The 23,361-nt window shown below is 38.5% G+C and overlaps 1 protein-coding gene across 13 annotated transcripts in view; it reads right to left on the minus strand.

Moving 5' to 3' along the window:
• OSBPL6 (oxysterol binding protein like 6) overlaps positions 1 to 23,361 on the minus strand; it is a 205,715-nt gene that overhangs the window by 79,804 nt on the left and 102,550 nt on the right. For 11 of the 13 annotated variants that reach the window (XM_039470018.2, XM_074399416.1, XM_039470020.2 and 8 more), the window contains one exon: positions 11,138 to 11,391. In XM_039470018.2, the coding sequence (XP_039325952.1) occupies positions 11,138 to 11,239 (102 nt within the window). In that variant the 5' untranslated portion in view covers positions 11,240 to 11,391. Of the gene's footprint in view, positions 1 to 11,137; positions 11,392 to 20,292; positions 20,353 to 23,361 lie in introns of all 13 variants that reach the window. The other 2 variants (XM_074399415.1, XM_074399417.1) reach the window with 2 other exon arrangements.

The following is a 23,361-nucleotide window of genomic DNA, read 5'->3' on the forward strand; positions in this document are numbered from 1 at the left end:
AACAAGAACTTACTGGTGAACTTCCTTCTTATTCTGTACTCATAACACTCAACAGCATAACCAAATCAGAGGACACCACAGCAATCAGAGTAAAAACACAAATGGATCATGCTTCATTACAGTCATTATAAACAAATGGCAAATCACACGAACAAACACCAGGGCATATCAAGAGCTAACACTCTGGAATGTGTAGAGTTAATTTAAAGGCAGGAGAACTGTGACCTGGAAAGAATACTAAAGTTAATCTGTAATTTTCTAAAAAGCTTTTAAAATCACTCAGGATAAGGATTTTGGGTATGATAATTACTCACATCATTTTGCTCACAATACAAGCAAAAAAAAAGTCCATATATATATTTTTAATATTTATATATATTCATTTGAGGCAGAAAGTTGGACTGTTTTGATCACCCTTGTAAACTGAGAGCATGTCATTCATATATATATATATATATATATAATATTCGTTCTTTCATTCAGCAAATATTTATGATAACATGTATTGATATAAGATCTTATATTTATGAGAATATATAAATTCTTTCATTCACCAAATATTCATCATATACAATATGTTCTCATAAATATTTGTCGAATTAAAGAATAACTATTCACTATATATATACAGTGTCTAAGTTCCTGCTCAGACATAATAAAGCTAAATTACCAAGAGATCAAATGTAAGCAGGAAAGAAGACAAAACGTGACCCAGCTCATGCTTCAGCACCTCAAAGTGGTTTGAAAAACTCGTGCCAAGTTTCCAATGTGGCATAATATCCTTCATATTCATTTAATTTATAATTTTATACTTATCAACATAGGGTTTGCAATTTCATTATATTTTAGTATAATACATAACAATATTTAATATTTGCTGATAACTTGTACTGTATTTACTACATTCCAAATGCTGTTTTAAAGATATACACACACAAACTCATAAAATATAACCTTTAGAAAAACACATTCATTGCATAAATTTTTGGGGAAAAACAGAAAAATAGAAATTAAAACCACTCATAACCAGCAGTAGACGTTTTAATATTTTGGTATATTTTCTTTCAGCTGCTTTTCAATGCATATATATATATATTCAATTCTTAAAAACAAAATAAAAATTGTATATTTTTTCAATTGAATAGCCTGTTTTCTGTTGTTGTTTTTTGGTTTCAATTAGTAATACAGTTCTCCCTTGGTATCCTTGGGGGATTGACTCCAGGACCTTCTGCAGATATCAAAATCCACAGATGCTCAAGTTCCTTATACATAATGGTGTAGCATTTGCATATAACCTATCACATCTTTCCATATACTTTAAATCATCTCCATATTACTTATGATATCCAATACTATGTAAATGTGATGTAAATAGTTGTTATACTGTATTTTTTTTGCATTATTTTGATTGTTGTATTGTTGCAAGGGCGATATTTTTGATCCATGGCTGGTTACACAAACCATGTTATGTATGTAGCCCTTTACGTGGCTCAACAATGGCTGGTTTAATCCACAGATCTGGAACCTGCGGCTATGAAGGTTTTAAAAGTAAATATTAAATATTAAATATTACCATTAAATATTCAAAAGCATTTTTAGCAGCTGTGCAATATTCCACTGTATGGCTATGAGAGAGGTTATTTAAATACCTCCTTGTTGAACATTAGACTATTTCTAATTTTTTTACTACTATAAAAATACTTTGATAAACATTTTTTTAACTGAAATCTTTAACAGATATCTTTGATTGTTTCCTTAGAATACATGTTTTTTAGAAGCTGATTTACTGGGTCCTGTGGTATGACTTTTTATTAAAAAGGCTAAATATATATCATTAAATTTCACCCCAAAAAGGTAATATCAATAAACATTCTTAGCAGTAGTGCAGGAGAGTGTCTATTTCCTTGAAACATCACCAGTGCTGGTTATGAACATTTTTTTTTAAATCAGCTCTTAATTGGGATTTGAGGTCAGGAAGTCTGGCACTTGAAATATGAAACATACAATATGTGCAGAACTTCCTTTTTACCTTCATAAGAATATTTCACTTCCAGTCTAGGAGAGTTACAATGGACAGAGGGAGGTAAAATTTTCTGTTTGTCCAAGTTGAAAATCAAAGAAGTTTTATAGACCTATGGTCCTTCGGGATTATGTTTTTATAGTTCTAATGAAACATCTAAAAATGTTCTCTGTAATCATTTCCAAAACTGGATGAATAACAGTCTCCTGGGGAGGCTTCTGTAAATAACGGATTCCCAGGCCTTTTCAAGGGCCTACTGGATGAGACTCTCTGGGCTTCATTAACTCGTGATGCTGTGGCCCTGTCTATTTGGTGTGATGCCTGAGAACCTAAGAGGCAGTGCTAATCTTGGATCTGACAGATGAATTTGCTGCCATAAAAATGTCACCCGAACTAGCGATCTCAAGATAAAAAGAGATAACCTCTAAAGTTAAAAAACAGATAAAGGCAGGCCTAGAGAACTGAAAGGCTTTGGCAGGAACACCAGGGAATGTGGTGAACAGATTCCTAACCAAGTAACATTGAGTTCTGAATCATCTGTGGGTAATGGGCATCTGAGTGCCATAATATAATATATAATGATATTTAATATTTGCTGACAGTTTTGTCATATTTATACATTCCAAATACTGTTTTAAAACTATACACATACGAAATCCTAAAATATGACCTTTATAAAAACACATTCCAAGTGACAAATCTCTTTCTAATGGTCTCAATTTCAGCACATCTGACATGGACTGAACATGTACCGTAAACACCAAGCAACAGTGACAGGAATCTCCAAAAGTGGGATGCCAAGAAAGCTCTAGGGCTGCTCACTGCATCCAATGGAAAGGTTAATGGCAGTTGTCAATAAAACTTCTCATTCCAAATAGATGATCAAAACTTCTCATTCTAAAAGCAATACGTGGAGTAAAAATGCAAAAAAATGAGAAAAGCCAGCACAGCACTCACCTATGATGGCAACAGCTCATGATAATAACTATTAACATTTTGGTCTATGTACCATTTGATTTACAATTTCCAAGGCCATGAAAATTACTAGCATTGCTTAAGAGAAAAAATGAGGAGCCAATATCTAACTCAAAAGTGATTGACAAATGCTGCCTACGAGGTTCACTTCAAAGTACACAGCAGGCCTGGACATCCAGTTTGGCAAACATTACAACACCCAATAGTGGAGGGGCCAAGAACAAGGGCTCCAGAAACTGGGTTCCAGGGAGCAAATCCTGTCTCTGCTGCTCATTAGCTGTTGGCAAGACATTTCACCACTTTGGCCACACTTTGTTCTTTGAACAAAGTGATGACAGTTCCGGCCTTCCACAGTGAGAACTCATGAGATATTAGCTATTGCTGGTGTTATTCTATTAGTTTGTTTGTAAACTTTGCCAAATATTTAGATTTTTCACAACACCCAGTTTGCATCCAACTCACAAAATTTGGTCCCAGTCTGAGCTTTTGCAAACAAATATTATTTTCTCACTGACACTGGTCCTAAGTTTCAAAAATTTGATTCCATGGGATGGGTGGAATCCTAAAAAGGCTAAATTGAAATTAGAACTAACTCAATAATTTAAATGTATCTAGCACTGAGGGATTTATTCTCCAGCATTGCTCCAGAGAGGACACTGCAGATTTTCAGATCAGGTTAGTGTTCCTCTATGAACTGACAGCTGGTTCCAGTATCATCCTGCAAATCCCTGGGTCCACTGGAATTCTACACAGAACTAATGATTCAGGTTATATTCCTTCTTACTGGTAAGACTGGAGGTGATTGTAATTGGAGGTTAGGTATCAAATCAGAGATGCCTGAATTACTTTTCTCTAGAAATTCAAACATTTTTGTTTGAGGTAACATTCTATTTTTCACAACTCAAAGAAATCCATTTCCTATTTAGAAGATTTGATGCTATGTTTCAAAGTAGTGATTTAGTTATTTTATTCAATAGAACGATTAGAAGATGCTCCAGAGACTCAGTCAGAGGAGACACATTTCAATTCAGTTCATGTATATGCTGGGAGATCTTTTTATTAGCCTGTTTGTTCAATAAGAAAACTTGTTGTGAAAACTTTGTATGTAAAGTATAGGTGTTGATGAGAGACATTTTTACTGTCTGGTTTTCCAGGCACCTTCTTTACTTATAATGAGTTTCCTATAAAACAGATGCTGCTGAAATCTGCTCTGAGCTGCCATGTCACTAGCCAGTGGTTACACCAGCACATGGTCCCACTGAATCACTGCTGGGGATGGCCTTAACCAGTCTATCAGAGGGCTGTGAAGGAACAGGCCACCGTTGGTTTTGAAATGTATTGCTCTTGATAATACGTGTAGGAAGCATTTTGGATACTCGTGTAATTGAAATCTATAGTTGTTAAAGATGGACAATGATACTGAATATAGATTTTGTAAAAACTGGTAAGAAGATAAACTGCTAGCCTCTTATGACTTATTTTTTTACATTTATAATTGTTTCCTTGAAATGTTCTTTATTTTATTATCTCTGAGCTTCAGCAAACTTTGAGTCATGAGGGATGGCTGGCTTTTTCTTCTTTGATTTTTCACTGAAAAAAAATTGACTCATTTAAGGATTTACAAGGTCTAACCCAGTGGAGCTATATAGAAGTATTCACTTATAATAGATGCTATCACCTGAAAATTACACATTCAAAACCCTACATTCTCAAAGACACAGTGTCTGATTTTCTGATATGACTTGAAAATAATATAAATAAAAATAGTCACTGGCTCCAAATAAAGGACTTGCTTTGGAAAACACAGGCCCTTGGACATAATCCCAGAACCATTGAATATGCCTCAGACACATATATTTTGTTAAAATTCTCTAAAATATGTAAGCATAAAAGTAATTATGGAAACAAAATCCAGTCAGTGGGTCACAAACTGAGTGACCTCATTATATAATGTGATAAAATGTGTGCTGATTGGGAAACAATAATCTTTCTTTTAAAATAAAGTGAGGCCAGGCATGGTGGCTCACGCTTGTAATCCCAGCACTTTGGGAGGCTGAGGTGGGTGGATCACTTGAAGTCAGGAGTTTGAGACTAGCCTGGCCAACATAGTGAAACCCTGTCTCTCCTAAAAGTACAAAAATTAGCCAGGAGTGGTGGCGGGCGCCTGTAATCCAGCTACTCGAGAGGCTGAGGCATGAGAATTACTTGAATCCGGGAGGCAGAGGTTGCAGTGAGCTGAGACTGTCCCTCTGCAGTCCAGCCTGGGTGACAAAGTGAGACCCTGCCTCAAAAATAAAATAAAATAGGCCAGGCATGGTGGCTCACGCCTGTAATCCCAGCACTTTGTGAGGCCAAGGCAGGCGATCACCTGAGATCAGGAGTTTGAGACCAGCCTGGCCAACATGGTAAAACCTCATCTCTACTAAAAACACAAAATCAGCCGGGCGTGGTGATGTGCCTGTAATTCCAGCTACTTGGAAGGCTGAGGCAGCAGAATCACTTGAACCTGGGAAGTGGAGGTTGCGGTGAGCCAAGATTGTGCCACTGCACTCCAGCCTGGACAAAAAGAGCAAAACTTGGTCTCGAAAACAAACAAACAAAAAGAAGTATAAAAATTGGTGGGGTGTGGTGGCGCTCATCTGTAGTCCCAGCTACTTGGGAGGCTAAGTCAGGAGAATCGCTTGAGCCTAGGAGGTGGAGGTTGCAGTGAGCTGAGATTGCACCACTACACTCCAGCCTGGGCAACAGAGTAAGACACATTTCAATAAAAAAAAAATAATAATAAATAAAATAAAGTGATACCTCCCATTCCCACCAATATGTTTAATACCTGTGCAGAAGAATGCTCCCAACTCTCTGCTTTTCTCTGCTACCATGCCCTTCACATGATTCCGCTTATTCCATCACATGTCCTCTCTCAGGAGCACGAGGAAGGAACTGTGCCCTCTTAGCTCCTCTCTGCTGCCTTTGGGCCATCCTTCATCTACTCTCAAATCCACTCTGTGGGACTTAGAACTCCAAACCATATCATCTTCTCTCCTTGTTGTCATCTCCTGACTTCATGATTATTCCTTTGCAGCTATCAAGACCTCCGGAGCTGAGTTCCTGGTCTTCTCTCCATCCCAACTTCTCATTCATTCATTTATTCATTCTAGTACATCCTGAGCATACCAGATGTGAGGTGCTGTACTAGGGATATATTATTGAGTGAAATAAAACTCTGTTTTCATGGGGCTTACATTTCAGTGTTAGGGAACAGAGGAAGGGGATACAGACATAAACAAGAAACAATATAAAACCTAATGGAAAACATGCCAGGTGGTGGTTAGTGCTTTAAAGAAAAATCAAACCAGCTAAATGGACAGGGAGAGATGAGTACATGCAAGGACGGGCGGAGAAGGCTGCCCAAAGAGGTTACATTTGGAGGCTGAGCCAAGTGTGTGACAAACCTGGGGATGGCTGGATGAAAAGCAGGTGAGGGTGAGGGGACCAAAAGTGCAAAGGCCCTGAGGCAGGTTATGTTCTTGGCACATCTGAGGAATGTGCTGGAGAGAATCATGTAAAGGGAACATGGCAGGAGATGCGCTCAGAGAGTCAGGCAGAACCAGATCATTACTGGTCTTGTAGACAATGGTCAGCAATTCAATATTATTGAATATTGGGAAGTCCCATTGAGATGGGAAGTCACTGGAGGGGTTGGTGCAGAAGAGTGTCTCAATCTGGCTTAGGTTGTGAAGGAATCACTCCAACTGGTCTGTAAAGAATGACCTGCATGTTGGGCAAGGACAGAAGCAGGGAGGCCTGCTGGAAAACCATGATGATAGTCCAGGTGAGAAATGATGGTGGCTCCGACCAGGGTGGAGGGGGAGGAGGTGACAAGCAGTGGTCAGATTCCAGGTACATCCTGAAGGTAGAACCAACAAGATGATTCCTGGATTTCCTACCAAATGAAAGAATGGAGTTGTCATTTGCTGAGACAGTGTAAGCTGGGCAGGAGTAGATTTGAGAGAGAAATTAAGAGTTCAGTTTTGGACATGTTAAAATTATGGTGCCTTCTTAAAATCCAAGTGGAGATCACCCTTGGTAAGTTAAATATTACTGTGACTGACCTGCTGACATCCAGGATCAGGGCATACAAATTCAAACGCTTTCAAGGGCAAGGCAGTCAATATAAATAAGTATTGAGGGCAGCTGAAGACTGTAGCCGATCAAAGAGTAAATATCCCAACTACACTGGAAGACATGACTAAGCCCAGTCTAGTGTTGTCACCAGAAATCTGGGATCAATGTCCCTAAACCTTCTAATTTTTTCTTAGATAGAAGAATCTGAATTTTTAACAATCAAATCTTACAGGAAAAAAAGTTCCATAGTCTACTAAATTCAAGAATTACTCAGTTAAATAAAAAAGTTCTTACTTTGGGACTTATTGGTGTCGTTAATTTTGTAATTCACATTGCAAAAGAGATTTGGTTTAGCATTTCTCTTATTTGACAGAACTCTCTGTTAATGCAACGTCTCAAGGGGCAAGCATTCCTTGGCACACACTTTGGGGAATGCTGGTTTATGGGTAAGTCTTAGATGTTACATCAACAACCCTTATGTTCCCTCGTTGAAAGTTTTAGGGCGTATGGTAATATATTTATTGCAGCTTATGAGTTATAGTTGATCACACACACACAGAGCCAATTTTGTTAGCTGTTCTAACAGCTCATATCAGATTTAGTGAAATGCAAATGGAACAATTATTAAAGCCTTCTAACTTGTTAAATAACTAAGAGGAGTTTTGACATTATCATTGGTGAAGAAACACTTAGTGAGATCACAGGGCACTGAGTCACTTTATTTCCTAGCTCCTATGCCTTCTTTACCAATTATGCTACCTAAGGTAGTGACAGGAAGGGCAGTTAATTACCATTATGCACAGATGTTCCTTGTTTTACTTATCCATGAGGAGCGAAGAAGAGAAGGACAAATAAATCAGGAATGGAAAATTTTAACAAAAATACAAGACTAATCTTGTTGCAGGTCTTTAAAGTATATCCTCCAGGATATATTACAACATTTGAGGCACAAGGCTGGTCTCTGAAGACTTAGAGTATGTAGTCTGTTTAAGAGTGCTCACAATACAGTTGAGGAGATAGATCAGTACATAAAAAGATAAGCAATATAGAATTGTCAAATATTGCCAAAAATGTCTATAAAAGTTCAGAGAAAGCAAAGGATAAAGTGGGTTTGTGTGGCCAGCAGCAGCGTCGTATGAGCTGGTCTTTGATGCATAGCGAGGCATCGGGTCCGGAGGAGGGTGGTGGGAATTCCATGCAGGAAAGACAAGTAGAGATAAAGACAGGGCAGTTTAGGGACTATGATCAGATCACATAAGGCTGTTGAGATTGGGAGGAAAATGGAACACAAGCCTGGACCAGATCATGCTGGACGTGGGGTTCCAAGTAAGAAACTGTGGCCTTAACTGTGTAGGTAACAATGAGTCTGACGGATTTTGAGCATGAATCTGCCCTACTCAGGAAAAATTTGAAATGGCAAGGCCATACGGGAGATGGTGAGGCAAGTGGCCTCTGCAGGAGCCTAGGTAGAGGTGATGAGCCCTGGAGGAGGGAGCTGACAGTAGGAATAGAAGGAAATTATAATATTATGAAGGCAAAAAATGATCAATAGGACTTTTAAGCCTATTGAATGTGGGAGAGGGAAAGGAAAAAGGCAGGCATTGACCCTGGGTCTCTAAGAGAATGGTTATCCTCATAGCAAACTGGTTTATATATATTTAAGACACAGTGGTACCACTCAAGCGGTAGTGCATTTAAGTAGAAATGCTCAATTTCTACTTAATTCATTAGTGACTTAGGACTAGAATTTGAGAAGGAAAGGGACATAATGTACATTAAGATACTGCTGTATTCTCAGCTATGTACTAGATCCTAATTTAGGAGAGAAATGGGGCTGGAGTTTGCAATTTGGCACCATCTGCATAGATGTCAGTCAAATCAGGAGAATGGAAAGGATTCAATGAAGACAAATTTATCACTTTCTCTATGTCCCTTCACTATGAAAATAATTATCACACAAAAATAGATGCATATAAAAAACACTACACACATCACACCACATGATCAGTCAAAACGTCTGAGTTCCATAAGCTAATTTTGAGGTGTAGGCAGTGATTGAGATTAGGAAGGAAAACAGAACTGTAATTGATCTCTTCTATTCTTCTCTCCCCTGAGGGAGGTAGACAGACACAAAACAGGAGTCAGGAAGGAACCAGAGGAGAAAGTTTTTGGGAGAGTTTCTACCTGCTGAGATAAATAGGAATAAAAGTAAACTCTCCCCTTAAAGAATAACAACCCTTTGGAAAATGTCTCTTACTTTTCTAGAACTCATTTTCAATGTACAGACACACTCCTTTCATTCCCATCATAAAACTTGCCATTCACAAGCCAGTGAGGAGTCACACATTCCACCTTCATGCTCCCTCCGGCACACCAGGGTCTCAGTGTTTCCCTGTTGCTTTCATGTCCGTCCTGGAACTCAGGTGCAACAGGCAGAGTAACAACACACAACTGATGTTTCTACCACAGTCATCCGTCTTTTCCATTTGCCACAATTCTCCGGGGTGAGCTGGGTCTACCCCTTCCTTCTTCCCAGCAGTCAGGAAGGTCATGCTGCTTAAAATGTCTCTCTCTCTGTTTAAATGCCCAGGGAAGGGAAAAAGGGAGGAGCCATAACAAGAGAGAACAGTGGGGCAGACAAAGGTAGACTAAATTTGCAAACTTAGAAAGCATCTCGAAATACATCGGTTATTTATATAAAAGTGTTTCCATTCCTGGTACTCTTGCTTTCCGTGATTCTATAAATGTAATACAGTAAACATTGTAAGTGTGTATAATCACAGATTTAGTTAATGGCATGACTACTACTAATGACCAGAATACAGGTGTCATCTTTGAACTCAGTAACACAAGACACCAGTGTCAAAACTTCCTCAAGATCCTGCCTTAGGATCATGAAAGATATACACATTAGCACTCCTGGATTCTAACAGATACCCATGGAATTTCTTGCTAAAAAGGGAGAGAGTGCTGTGAGGCTTTGAGGCTGAGGGTTTCCTAAAAAGCATCCCCAGCAGTGCATTTGCACTATCTAAAATAAATTCATATATGGAAGTGGCTGTCTCAAGACCCATGTCTATATAACGGCCAGTCAAGTGACTGATGTTCAGACTCCTAGAAACTAGGCAATATGCTTTGAACACATAAAACGGGGGTGAGGGGTGGAGGGGGTGAAGCAGAACCTACACAAATGCTCACTAACTGAAAGTTGCCAAAATGAAAAGCTTTAATAAAAAGGTAGTAACACCCACTTATGGTAAATTTCCAGTTCACAACTAAGATACCATCACAAGACAAATTATGATGGAAACTAGTTATGCTCAGACCTATCCTGACTGAAATAACCACCTGTTTGGACAATGAAGAACATTCCTACGAGGAATGTTCACATAACCCTGCCACCAGAATCTCCACTTGAAGACGGTAACGGCCTAACTCTGTAAACAAAAATAACTTACAAAATTGGCTCAAACAGGACCATGGGTGTTTTCTACCATTATTAAGGAATAACCATTTACTTTCTCTGTTGCCTGTAAACATTAGGTTCTCACTGCTCTTAATTCCTGACATTACATTTTTATCTGTAACCTAATTCCTGAATCTAGCTGTTACCAGATTCCACAAATACCAAACACAGGTTAGTGCTTGGCAGCCCAGTGAGAGCCTTATAGAAAGAAGTCCTTCATGGAGTTCATAGTTCCCTTTCCACCTCCATAAATGAAGAGTGTTCAAGTTCTTGATGCTGGTACCCCTCCAGGTGCAGGGAGGAAAAGAAGGCAGGGCTTCCCATAGGCACCCTACCAGCCTTCAGTGTCTGCATTCCAAAACAGTCCTAAATCACAGAGAAGCAAGAGTGGGAGCATCATGACATCATCAGATGTATCTATAGAAAATAATGAGTTTTCACTTGGAATAAAAGACTTTACAACAAAATTTTAGAATTAATTAGCAACCCTATCCTATCTCAGGGGTATTGCATTTGCATAAAATAACCAAAGGCACTTAATGCTCTTCTCTTACCTGCCTACTGTCCCTTTGGGAGGATGTTGAAGAGGAGACACTTCTATGAGTTGGAGTGGATGTTTTGTGAGCAGGGGAGATGCCCTTCTCATCTGAACTCATCGCTGCAGTTAAAGTCTAGTTTTATGCACTTAAGACCATCCCAATCTTCTCTCAAATCCACAAAGAAGTAGATGATTTTTCAGCTTCATTCCATTTCATGAATCAGGTTTGACTAGAAAAGAGCAGTCAAATATTGAGGGTATCCAAACCACCTAAAAGCAAAACAAACAAGCCTCATATAAGTCATTAAAAGTCAAATTAAAATAATTATATTTAGGAAAAAATATTAATTTGTGTTAGTGAGAGGAAGAACTCTGAGACATTAGGAAATATTTCTTCTGCTAGATTTTAAGGTGGAAGATGAAAGTGTTAATATGTTAAAAAAAAAGTGGGGGGCTGTCAACAAGGAAAATGGGAAGAAATCGTGCTAAAGTCATATTCTCTCCTTTTGCATTTTCTTTGTTTTAAAGCAGATTATAATGCTGTATTTCAGACAATGCCAAAGATTCTCCTCCAGAAATGTAATCTACCCTGCCCAATGGACTAGAATAAGAGTTCGGTCTATGTTTGCTTTCAGTTTAGTTTACCTACGCCATGTATGTGATGGTTAAATCCAACACAAAGTAGTCAGTTATAAAACAGTTAATACATTATGTTAACATATTATGTGCATCCTGTGATCCATCATTTGTGAAGGATCAAGGAATACATACATCCAGTTATTTGTACCTCAAAACTATAGCATGCCTACATGTGAGTCTCAACAACCAACGTGCTCGCAAACATCTACAGATTGACAGGGTATCTTAGAGCAGGGGTAACTGGAGTTCCTTCACTTATGCACAGTCAACAGCCACTTCAGTTTTTTTACTTGGATTCACATAAGGAAGGTTTGCATTGTTAATGTTAAGATTAAAAGCTTGTGTCAGAGAGAAACTCTTAAATTGGTCTTGTCTACAACATAGCTATGCTAAAAAATGTTAAAAGGTAAGCACTACGGTGTAACACTAAAAGTTTAAAAAATAATGTTTCCCAAAAGATAGACAATTAAAGTGACCTTTATCCTCTTTTAAGAAGAAGGCCACATTCCAGCCCCCATCTTAATGCTAAGGAAGCACAGAAACCAGAACACTTGTGTAGGTTTGTTAGCATGGGCTGGGAAGGAAAGCTGTTGGCAGGAAACAGAAATCAATCTTTAGGCCACAAAAAAGTAAGACCTGAACTTCAGTCCAGAGGTTGCGACGGTGAATCAAGTAAACAAAAAAAGATGGAGATACATGGGCATTATGAAGACAGTGAGTAAGGTGAACCAATGGATCTGGGTGTCAGAGATCCATTACTCCAAAGGATGAGGAGTTACCTGGGTACCTGGGTGTCTGGTGTGACATGATCAACAGATGAGCAGTAGCCAATATGACAAGAGTCAGAGAGATGGTGATATGGTGGTCAAAGAAACACAGACGCCAGTCCCTGCAGGACCTTGTAGGCCACAACAATTGCTATGGTCTGAATGTGTGTACAAAAATTTCATGTGTTAGAAACCTAACCCCCAATGCAACCGTATTGGGAAGTAAGGCCTAATGGGAGATAGTTAGGTCATGAGGGTGGAGCCCTCATGACTAGGTTAGTGCCGCTATATAAATAGCTTGTGATGTGACTTGGTTGTGTTCCCACCCAAATCTCATCCTGAATTGTAGCTCCCACAATCCCCATATGTCATGGGAAGAACCAGATGGGAAGGAATTTAAATCATGGGGGTGGTTACCCTCATGCTATTCTCATGAGAGATCAGATCTGATGGTTTTATAAGGGGCTTTCCCCACTCTTGCTCAGCATTTCTTCTTGCTTCTGCCATGTGAAGAAGGACGTGTTTGTTTGCCCTTCTGCCATGATTGTAAGTTTCCTCCCCAACCACACAGAACTGTGTCAATGATACCTCTTTCCTTTATAAATTAGCCAGTCTCGGGTATGTCTTTATTGGCAGAATGAGAATGGACTAACATAGCTTGTGGGAGTGGGTTCTCTCTCTTCTGCTCTCCTACCATGTGAGGACATGGGGTTCCTCCTCTCCAGTGGATGCAACTCTCGGCCTCTTGGGAGCAGAGAGACGACAGGGCCCTACCCTGCTGGTGCCTTGATTTCCTAGCCTTTGGGACCATAAGAAAGAAATTTATGTTCTTTATAACTTATTCAGTCTTGGGTATTATGTTATAGAAGCACAAGTGGACTAAGATATTGGCATTTTGATTTTTATCATAAGCATGAGAAGCCATCAAGACATAAGCAGATTTGTGTTACTAAAGCGTGACTCTCCATAGGGAGACTCCAAGTGGGGAAGTAAACAGATGAGGGGGGCCTAATTGGGACTCAGGAGAGGATGGTAGAGTGGTGGCAGAAATTCTAACACTGAGTCCTGTGGCCTGTAACTGGATACGGCAGGGGAGGCAGGGCTGAGGATAACTCTCATGCCTCTGGCATTCCGAGCAAGAAATGGTCAAAGGAAATCCAAGATCCATAGGAAGGTCATGACTGTGGTTTGAGACATTGCTGAGGCATTCAAATGGACAAACTCTTGGAAATATAGGTCTGAAGTTCAGGGAAATCTAGGCTGGAGATGTAAATGTTTAATAGACTATGGTAATGATACAAATATATTAATCAGATCCTTTACAGATCATGTAAGCTTCATATGTGCCAGTAAATTAAATTTTATATGGGTCTATAGTTACATTTTAAAAAATATGTAACATATTAATGGATTATGCCACCCTGAATGTGTTATTTGGGATTTTAATGGTCACCTGTTTATAGAGAATACCTAATAGAACAATCCCAATAATTGTAAGGGGAATTTCTATAAACTGGGAAAACTGGACATTCTAATGAATAGAATTTGTAATCCAGTCTTAAGATTTCAACTTCACTGTCACCACAGGAAAAATAAAAGCTCTTTACCCTCCAAACTGGGAGACTTTCTCTTGAAACAAAACTAGCCTTTGAACGAATAGAAATGGAAAGCATTGTATATCTCTTATACGAGCTAGAGATGAGTTTCATTCAGTATTGGCAAAAGGTAGTAATAAACCTCCATTTGATAGGTGGTCATCTAATCTTTTTGTTTTATGAAGGCAGTCTGATAAATGAGTAAAGTTTCTGATGCCAAGCTGTGGTGCCAGCAAACAGAATGTAAAGACACTGCTTGGATCCTTGATTTGAAGTAATCAGCTTTCTAGTCCAAGATGTTTTACAAGTAGCTACTGACTCTTGAGCCAAAAGAGAAGTACTTCTGTGATGTGTTCAAGTGCTCCCAAGGGAAGAGGTTGAAACAACCTAACTCATTAAACTGTTATCCATTTGGAAGTACACTCAATCCAAGGTATAGTTCCTCCGTTGGATTTTTTTAAACTATACGTTTTTCATTAACACCAATGCTAACACCTTGATTTTTGTTTTAATTAAAAATGACATTTTCAGGGTAACTTGTTTACAATAAAAGGGCAACATTTCAGTTGAACTACAGTTACAAAATATGTTGAATAATGGAAAAATGAAGAAAAATTAAGAGAACTTAATTCATCCCAAGAATTATTTTTGACATTATTGCTGTTTCTATGAATTTTTGTTATTTTTTTAATAGAAAGGGTTTCAAGTACCTAATATCAAGTTGAATGAGATGGCCTTCAAAAATTATTCAAACCAATTTTCAATCAAGTGTTTGACCACCTGCTTTTTTTCAAATGCATTATAAAAGTAAGTCTAAACTCTGAGAGAAAGTTACACCTACTTATTATTTATTCCTAGAGTATAGGAATTGCTATAACATTAAAAAAAATTCATCTCTATGAAAGAACATTTTCAGAAATTGCCTAAACAATATTCTAAACCAAAGAAAGGGCATAAATTTTAAAGTCAATACCAACATAATTACTACACTCAATGAGAAAAGTATTGTGGCTGAAAATAAGAGCAAAATGAGAGAGCTGAATATCTAATTTTTCTGTCTCATTCTTCCTTTATAACAGTGGGAACACTGCAAGCATTGCTAAGTGCTGTAACATTTGCATTTTCACTGAGTGACATAAAACGCAGATTTATGACCCAGGGACCTAATTAAAGCAAAAGCTGGTAGGGAAGACTTCTAGAATTTGCTGTTCAAAGGCATCATAAATTGTACGTGTCCAGAAAAATACTTGAGATTGGGGACCACTTACCCTGGGCTAAGTTGTAATGTGTCACAACCAAGCCCCAAATCTCTTTAACACAGTCCTGAAGGCAGAGAAAGCAAGCACTGGCAGGTTAGGGCCCTGTCTCTCTGCTTCCAAGAAAGGTTTATTTTTAGATCAATTGCACGTCTGTTAGGTCAGCTGCAGACCTACTCTGAGTCCTCTTCATTCCAGGCTTACCACACAGTCCCCAGGAGAGGCAGAGCAAAGAGCCATTGGAAAACCATAAGATGGCTCTTAGAGCTTTTGCTCATAGGTGATACAGGTTAGCTCACTCACGTTTTATTGGCCAAAACAAGTCATATGGCCCAGGTAAGGTCAACGATGCATGAAACTACAGTTCTCGCAGTAAGTGAGGCAGCAGATATTTGGGTACAATAATAATTTACTATAGAAACTATAGAAAAAGATTAAAAGTACAGTTGAAAATATTTAATTTGACTCCAGTTACATTACTGAGAAATAACCCTTTTTAACATTTTTGGTTCTACTTTAATCAAAGCAGGAGAATAATATTCACACTATCTGCAGTATGGTTTTTCGATCAACAATTTATCACTAATGGCTTTTTTGATAAACAAAGAAACTTCAACAATACCCTTTTTCTTTTTTCTTTTTTTTTTTTCTGAGATGGAGTCTCACTCTGTTGCCCAGGCTGAAGTGCAGTGGTGCAATCTGCAACCTCCGCCTCCTGGGTTCAAGTGATTATTCTGCCTCAGCCTCCTGAGTAGCTGGGATTACAGGCACGCACCACCACGCCCAGCTAATTTTTGTATTTTTAGTAGAGACAGGGTTTCACCATGTTGGTCAGGCTGGCCTCAAACTCCTGACCTTCAGATCCACCCACCTTGGCCTCCCAAAGTGCTGGGATTACAGGCTTGAGCCACCACTCCCAGCCCAACAATACCATTCTTAATCATTACAATAAAGCCACCACACAGATATACCACAATACCATTCTTCTTTTGGGACATTTAGGTTGTACTCAGTATATTTTAGAACAGTGAGATTTATCACAGAAGAGTTTGTAACAGTTATATATTTACTTTTGATCATTATAAAAATGACCCTTTTCATCCCTTTCAATATTTGTTTTGCTTTATCTGCTATCCTCTGTTCCCTTTCTGCTAGCAAGTGATTAATGAAACTCTGTCCATCCTTCCCACTTAAACTTCCTTGTATTTTATGTGTCCCTCTAGTAATGATCAGGTTGGGTTGTTCAAAAAGTCTAATTTTAGTGAAGCATTTCAAATTTCTACTTAATGTTATAACTAACAATTGATCTTACCCCTGCCGTATCATTTTGTACTTTCCATTTTTTTTTGTTTTGTTCTTCTTTGTTTCCTTTAATGCTTGATGGCTTTTGTTCAATAATCTAGCTTTTGCAGCATACTGACTTGTATATAGTTTTAACAGACTTTTATATTTGATAATAATTTGAAAGATATAATTCTCCTTTTAAAGCTCTATTTCCATTTCTCTTTAAATTTCTCTAAATCACGCTGGAACCTACAGTCTGTGAGTGACAGTTAACAGTAAAATGGGGCCGGGTACAGTGGCTCATGCCTGTAATCCCAGCATTTGAGAGGATAAGGAAGTAGGATCACTTGAGGACAGGAGTTCAAGACCAGCCTGGCCAACATGGCAAAACCCTGTCTCTACTAAAAATACAAAAATTAGCTGGGCAGGGGGACACACGCTTGTAATCCCAGCTACTTGGAAGGCTGAGGCACAAGAATCACTTGAGCCTGGGAGGCAGAGGTTGCAGTAACTGAGATCACACCATTGCACTCCAGCCTGGGCAACAGAGCGAGACCCTGTCCCCGCTGTCCCCACCCACAAACAGACAAACAAACAAAGAAGCAGACCTTCATCCCACCTCCCTTGCCCTCTGTATGGCAGGTGCATCTGACAGCAATAACTCAAGCATATCCTGAGAGTGACCCTATGGTCTGAGAAGAATGTGTGTGCAAGTTCCAGGCAACGGAATAAAGGAGTGACCCACGTGGAGTGTCACTTCTTGTCTATGAGGAACATCTGGACTCCCTGCCCATCCCTTGGAACACAGGTCATACAGGGGATCAAGGTTTTTGGAAGTTGCTAGGTGGAGGTTGATAAGTGAAAATGCCATGTAAACTGCATGAATTTATAAATGGCAGCAGTTCTCCTGTCCAGCCCACCATCATTAGACTGTCTTCTGTATGTAACTTTCTTCAAAAAACCCTACATCACGTTCACTGTCTCTGGGTCTCTTCTTTGGCCTCCAGAATGTGGTATCTTCCCTACTGGAGTAAATTTTGAACTGGCACAAGACCATACCAAAAGGAAATCACCAAATTTTTCTTTGCCCAGTCTTCTCTATTTTGGTGATTTGATCTGGTTCTGGAGAATTATACTTGGGTTTCTAGAGCAAGAGAGAGGGGTTGCTACCACTTTTTCTGGTTGGGACCCACAAGAATCTCAAAGTGTGAGGACAAATTGTGAGAAAAGCCAAGCTTTTAAGACTATAAGAAAAGCCATCTCCTCTTCTGCAAGTGAAGATAAGGTTTGTCATAATCAAAACTTGGCTAGATTTTCCTCAATTTGAGATATATAGCTTTCATAATATTGGAGTCTAGTCCTCTATTGTTTGACATTATATTATTCTATTTGAAGCTAGTGTTTGAGTTACTGAGAGTTTGCCTTTTTAAACATTTGCATGACTACAGAGAATTTGGAGGAAGCTCACTAGAAAATCCTAGAAGCCAGTTTCCTGATTTCAACTGACCAAGGCTCTACTCTCTCGGCATTCTTCTTAGGTTCCTTACTAAGTAAATGTATAAGACAAACCCTCCTCCTTCTGTGGGAAGCCTTCAAATCTGATGGGTGGGAAAAGGAAAAAGAATCAAGAGGAATTATATTTTTTTACTTTGTTTAGCTATAAATCTGAATTTTATATTTGAAATAAGTTTTACAGTCAATTAAATATCGTAAAACATTTATTACTCTCATATTGACACGACTTAATGTAATCATTACCAAAATCATAACAGGATTTTTAATGAATTGGCAATATTATTCTAAAGTTCATCTGGGCTACTCTGGTTATAATGCTTACGAGTTAACTTTACTCCACAAGGAGGGAAAGAAAGAAAAGGAAGGGAGGGTAGGACGGAGGAAGGGAAAGGAAAGTTCATCTGGAAGAGTAAACGTGTGAGAATAACAAAAAATATTTTTAAAAAATGATAAAAGATATCTTACCCTATCACACACTAAAGCTATTTAACATTGACCTTAGTTAATAGCAGTAGTACAGGGCCAGGAAAAGCAGATGGAACAGACAAGAATTCTAGAAACTAGTCTATGCAATGGCAAAAAGGGTCTTAAAAGCATCAGTAAGAAGAGCAGAAAATCAAACACCGTATATTCTCACTCATAGGCGGGTGTTGAACAATGAGAACACATGGACACAGGGAGGGGAGCACTACACACTGGGATCCGTTGGGGGGAAATGGGGGAGGGGCGGGGGGTGGGGAGGTGGGAAGAGATAGCATGGGGAGAAATGACAGATACAGGTGAGGGGACGGAAGGAAGCAAAGCACACTGCCATGTGTGTACCTATGCAACAATCTTGCATGTTCATCACATGTACCCCAAAACCTAAAATGCAATTAAAAAAAAAAAAAAAGAATACTATTCAGTGCAAAAAAAAATAAACGAGCTATTAAGGCTACAAAAAGACACGGAAGGGGCTTACAAGCATATCAAGTGATCATTTCACCAGTACTAATTTTCCAAGACTCGTCAGTCACTTTTTGATTCATCATTTGGTTTCTGGCCTTTGCCAACATGTTTTGAAAGAAAGAACAGATAATGTCATAGCTCATATTTTAACAGAAAACTAATATTGGGAAATATGTTCTGATGACTGCTAACAGATATCAATTGTCAGCACAGTGCAAAGACTTTTTGGCAACAATAAGAAATAACAAAATATTTCACCCTACTTTGTGACCTTAAATGATGATTCATAAACCACCGGGTATGTACAAATTCTTACTACAGTACTATATGATTTCAACAGTACATGTCCTGTTCTCTGGAAGAACCTGCTGTCAAAATAACCATTTCTTCACTGAGTTGAGGCATTCTGAGGAGTTGGCTAAAGCAAACAGAACGACTTGGGTTAAAAATGTCCTTGAACTAATCCTTGTGCATTGCTGGTGGGAACAGAAAACGATGTAGGTGCGGTGGAGAACAGTATGGAGGTTCCTCAAAAAAGTAAAAATAGGCCAGGTGCAGTGGCTCACACCTGTAATCCCAGCACTTTTGGAGGCAGAAGTGTGTAGATCATCTGAGATCAGGAGTTCGAGATCAGCCTGGCCAACAAAGTAAAATCCTGTCTCTAATAAAAATATAAAAAATTAGCTGGATGTGGTGGCGTTTGCCCATAATTCCAGCTTCTCAGGAGGCTGAGGCAGGAGAATTGCTTGAACCCAGGAGGTGGAGGTTGCAGTAAGCTGAGCTCGTGCCACTACACTCCAGCCTGGGCAACAAAAGCAAAACCTGTCTCAAACAAACACACAAAGAACTAAAAATAGATTACCTTATGATTCAGCAATTCTACTTTTAGGTATATGCCCTAAAAGAACTAAAAGCATAGGCTTAGATACTGTGCAACCATGTCCATAGCAGCAGGTAGCCAAAATGTGGAAGCAACCCAAGTCTTCATCAATAAATGAATGTATTTAAAAAAGGGGTTATATCCACACAATGGAATATCATTCAGCTTTAAAAAAGAAGGAAATTCTGGCACATGTAACGACATAGATGGACTCTGAAGACATCATTTTAAAGTGAAATAAGCCAGGTACAAAAGAACAAAAAACAATACTATATGATTTCACTTACATGAGGTGTGCAGAGTAGTCAAATGTATAATGACATAAGGTAGAATGGTGGTTATCAGGTCTGTGAGGAGAAGAAAATGGGTAGAGTACATGTTTAGCAGTTACATAGTTTTACTTTGCAAGATGAAAAGGTTCTGGAGATGCATAGTGGTGATGGATACCAAAAAGTGTGAACGCACTTTATGGCACAGACGTGGATACTTTAAAGTGGTTAAAATGATAAATTTTATGCTATATATATTTTACTACAATGAAAATTCCCGAATCACTGGTTATAATGACTTCTACAATAAGCAAATATTAATTTTATACTATTTTGTGGTCAAGTTTCATCTTCTTTATAAAATCTTTCCTAACCTAATAGAGTTGTCACTCCAATCTATTACTTCTATACACAAACCTACATATATTTTTGAACATACACTACACTGTATTTATTTGAATTGATTCTGTAAGATCTATCAGGCTGGGACTATGTCACTTTTCTCATTACAGTCCAATGTCATGTGCCACAAAAGCCATTCAGATTGTTTACTGAGCTTATCATTTTAGTTAAGATTTAAATCTTCCATTATATCAATTAAGTAACATTGACTGTGTTAGCAGACTGTAGATATCTACCCTCATATTAGTTTTTTCTTTTCTAATTTTTTTTTAAGGTGGGGGTCTCATTATGCTGCCTGGGCTTGTCTTGAAACTCCTGGGCTCAAGCAATCCTCCCACAGCCTCCCAAAGTGCTGGAATTACAGGTGTGAGCCACTGTATCCAGTCTAGTTCTTTTACTATATTTGCCTAATGATAACCCAAAATAATCCATATGATTTGAGGACTGGAGTTTCCTATCTGTTCAATAGTGAGCTGGAGAGAAAGACAGTACAAGGTTCAACACTCCCAAGACAAAATCTCTCAGTTGTCCTAAGAAAAGGCCTGCTGGACTGCTAATAGTGCTATAGGGGCCTGAGAGACATTAGGAATAGGAAATAGATGCAGTAGCATTAATTCTTTCAAAACACCACTGATGGGTTAGCCTGACCACACAGAATGATGGTACCTGGCACCTAATTTACTAGATACCATCTACTAATTACAACATCTCATGGTCAGGAATCTTAAGCAGACTTTTGAAAAACTGTCATCTTCCAGAATAGCAGTATTTATGCAGGCCATTACCCACATCAGGATGTCAAAAATTCTACTTGTGTTGGGCATTCAAGCATGAGTGTTGGTTTCAATTATTGCTCATTCACTGTTACATGAGGGAAGGAACAGCTAACATGACCGAGAATCCCCTGCCAGGTCCCAGGTTCTGCAGGCTTGCAAATTCATTTAAGCGGAGTGTGGTAACCTTGGCACATATCTAGTGGTGAGATGAAGCTGGCGTGCACCAGCTCAGGAGCTGACTATGTGCTTCAAAGCAGTTCAGGGCTTCAAAGATATTTCCCTGGGATGCTGAAATCGATCATGGTGGGGGTATCTATGCCATGCAAATGCTTCAAATCTGGTCTTTTTTTTTTTTTTTTAAGAGGTTTATTAAACATTTGCCAATACACCACTATCTGTGGTGCTTTTCATCGTAGTGGTTTTCATTTTTATTTTTACACTAAAAAATCCCATAGACTGCCTGAGTTTGAAGCCAATCCTAACTCTGCCATTTCCTACCTATGAAACCTCAGGCAATTTACTGAAGTCTCTCTGTGCTTCAGTTTCCTCATCTATAAACAGGGATAGTAATAATGCTACTTCACAAACCCCAAGCTTGGGAAACGTCAGTGCTAATCATCTACTACATAGGTTCTCAAGGGTGGCAATGGGATCAACATGTCACTTGGGAACTTCCTGGAAATGCAGATTCTTGAGCTCGTCTATACTTGTGAATCAAAACCTCTGAGGGTGGTGCCCAGCAATCTGTGCTTTAATAAGCCTGCCAGCAGGCAGCATGTATGCCGAGTTGCCAACTGGGCCCTATTCTTCACTGGCCTAACACCAACGAAACTAGGGAATAGTAACACAGTACCAGACAAAGAATCACCACCAAGGCACAGACCTAAAGCTCAAAAATAAAGGAATTGCTAAGATTTTTCCTTTGAAATTAAAACAAGTTTTGAAACAAGAATTTTAGGGATAATTAAAGCATTTATCATCTAACCTTTATGTATTCCTAAATGATTTTTATACTGCAAATTAGTTTTAAAAACTTTAGATAGCTTACAAAAAAATGACTTTCTTATAAACACAGTACCTCCATTAATTTTTATAATTAATTTTTCAATAATTTTATTTTTATTACAATTGTTTTATTATAATTTTTTATTATATAAACACAGTACCTTCCAATAAAGAAAATAAATCAAAAAGCTCTATCATGAGCCCACAGTCTGTTGTCTACTTATCCTTGCAATTGCAAAGTGTCTTAGATTCCAGATTCAGTAACCCAGAGAGAGAACCCAGCCACTGTCTTTGACTAGGTGGAGAATGGAGTGTAGGTAGTGCTTTGCAAAGGTTTTATGCAAAGGGTCAGACAGAAAATATTTCAGGAATTGTGAACCATACAGTCTCTGCTGTGGCTACTCAAACTGCCGTTGTAGTGGAAAAGCAGCTTTAGACAATATGGAAATGAATAAGCATGGTTATGTTCCAATAAAACTTTATTTATAATAATAACAGGCTGCAAATTTGGCTTGTGGACTATAGTGCCGAACCTTGGATTAATCCCTAGACTATGAAACATCAGGATGCATTCTTAGAACCAGATGTTGGCGAGTACTTTCAAAAACTGTAGATTACTAAACAGCTTCCCATGGCAGGCAGGTCTGCTAATCTGCACTATAGTTCGTAAATCATGTATGCAGGACATTCTGAAATTAATTGCTTCTTGTCAACTCCAGATTTTCCTATCTCCACTAACATGCAAAAGAAAATACTTTATGCTTGCAAATGTACAAATTGAAAAATGCTAATAAGATAAAAGTCAGAGGAACCTGTTTTCATCAAAGTAAAGTTTTATTTATAATGTTAATTTTATTAAAAACCCCATGAGGAAAAGAATTGCTAAGTTCTACCTTAAGAACAA

The sequence above is a fragment of the Saimiri boliviensis genome, chromosome 5 (assembly GCF_048565385.1).
Source record: "Saimiri boliviensis isolate mSaiBol1 chromosome 5, mSaiBol1.pri, whole genome shotgun sequence".
Taxonomy (NCBI): Eukaryota; Metazoa; Chordata; class Mammalia; order Primates; family Cebidae; genus Saimiri; species Saimiri boliviensis.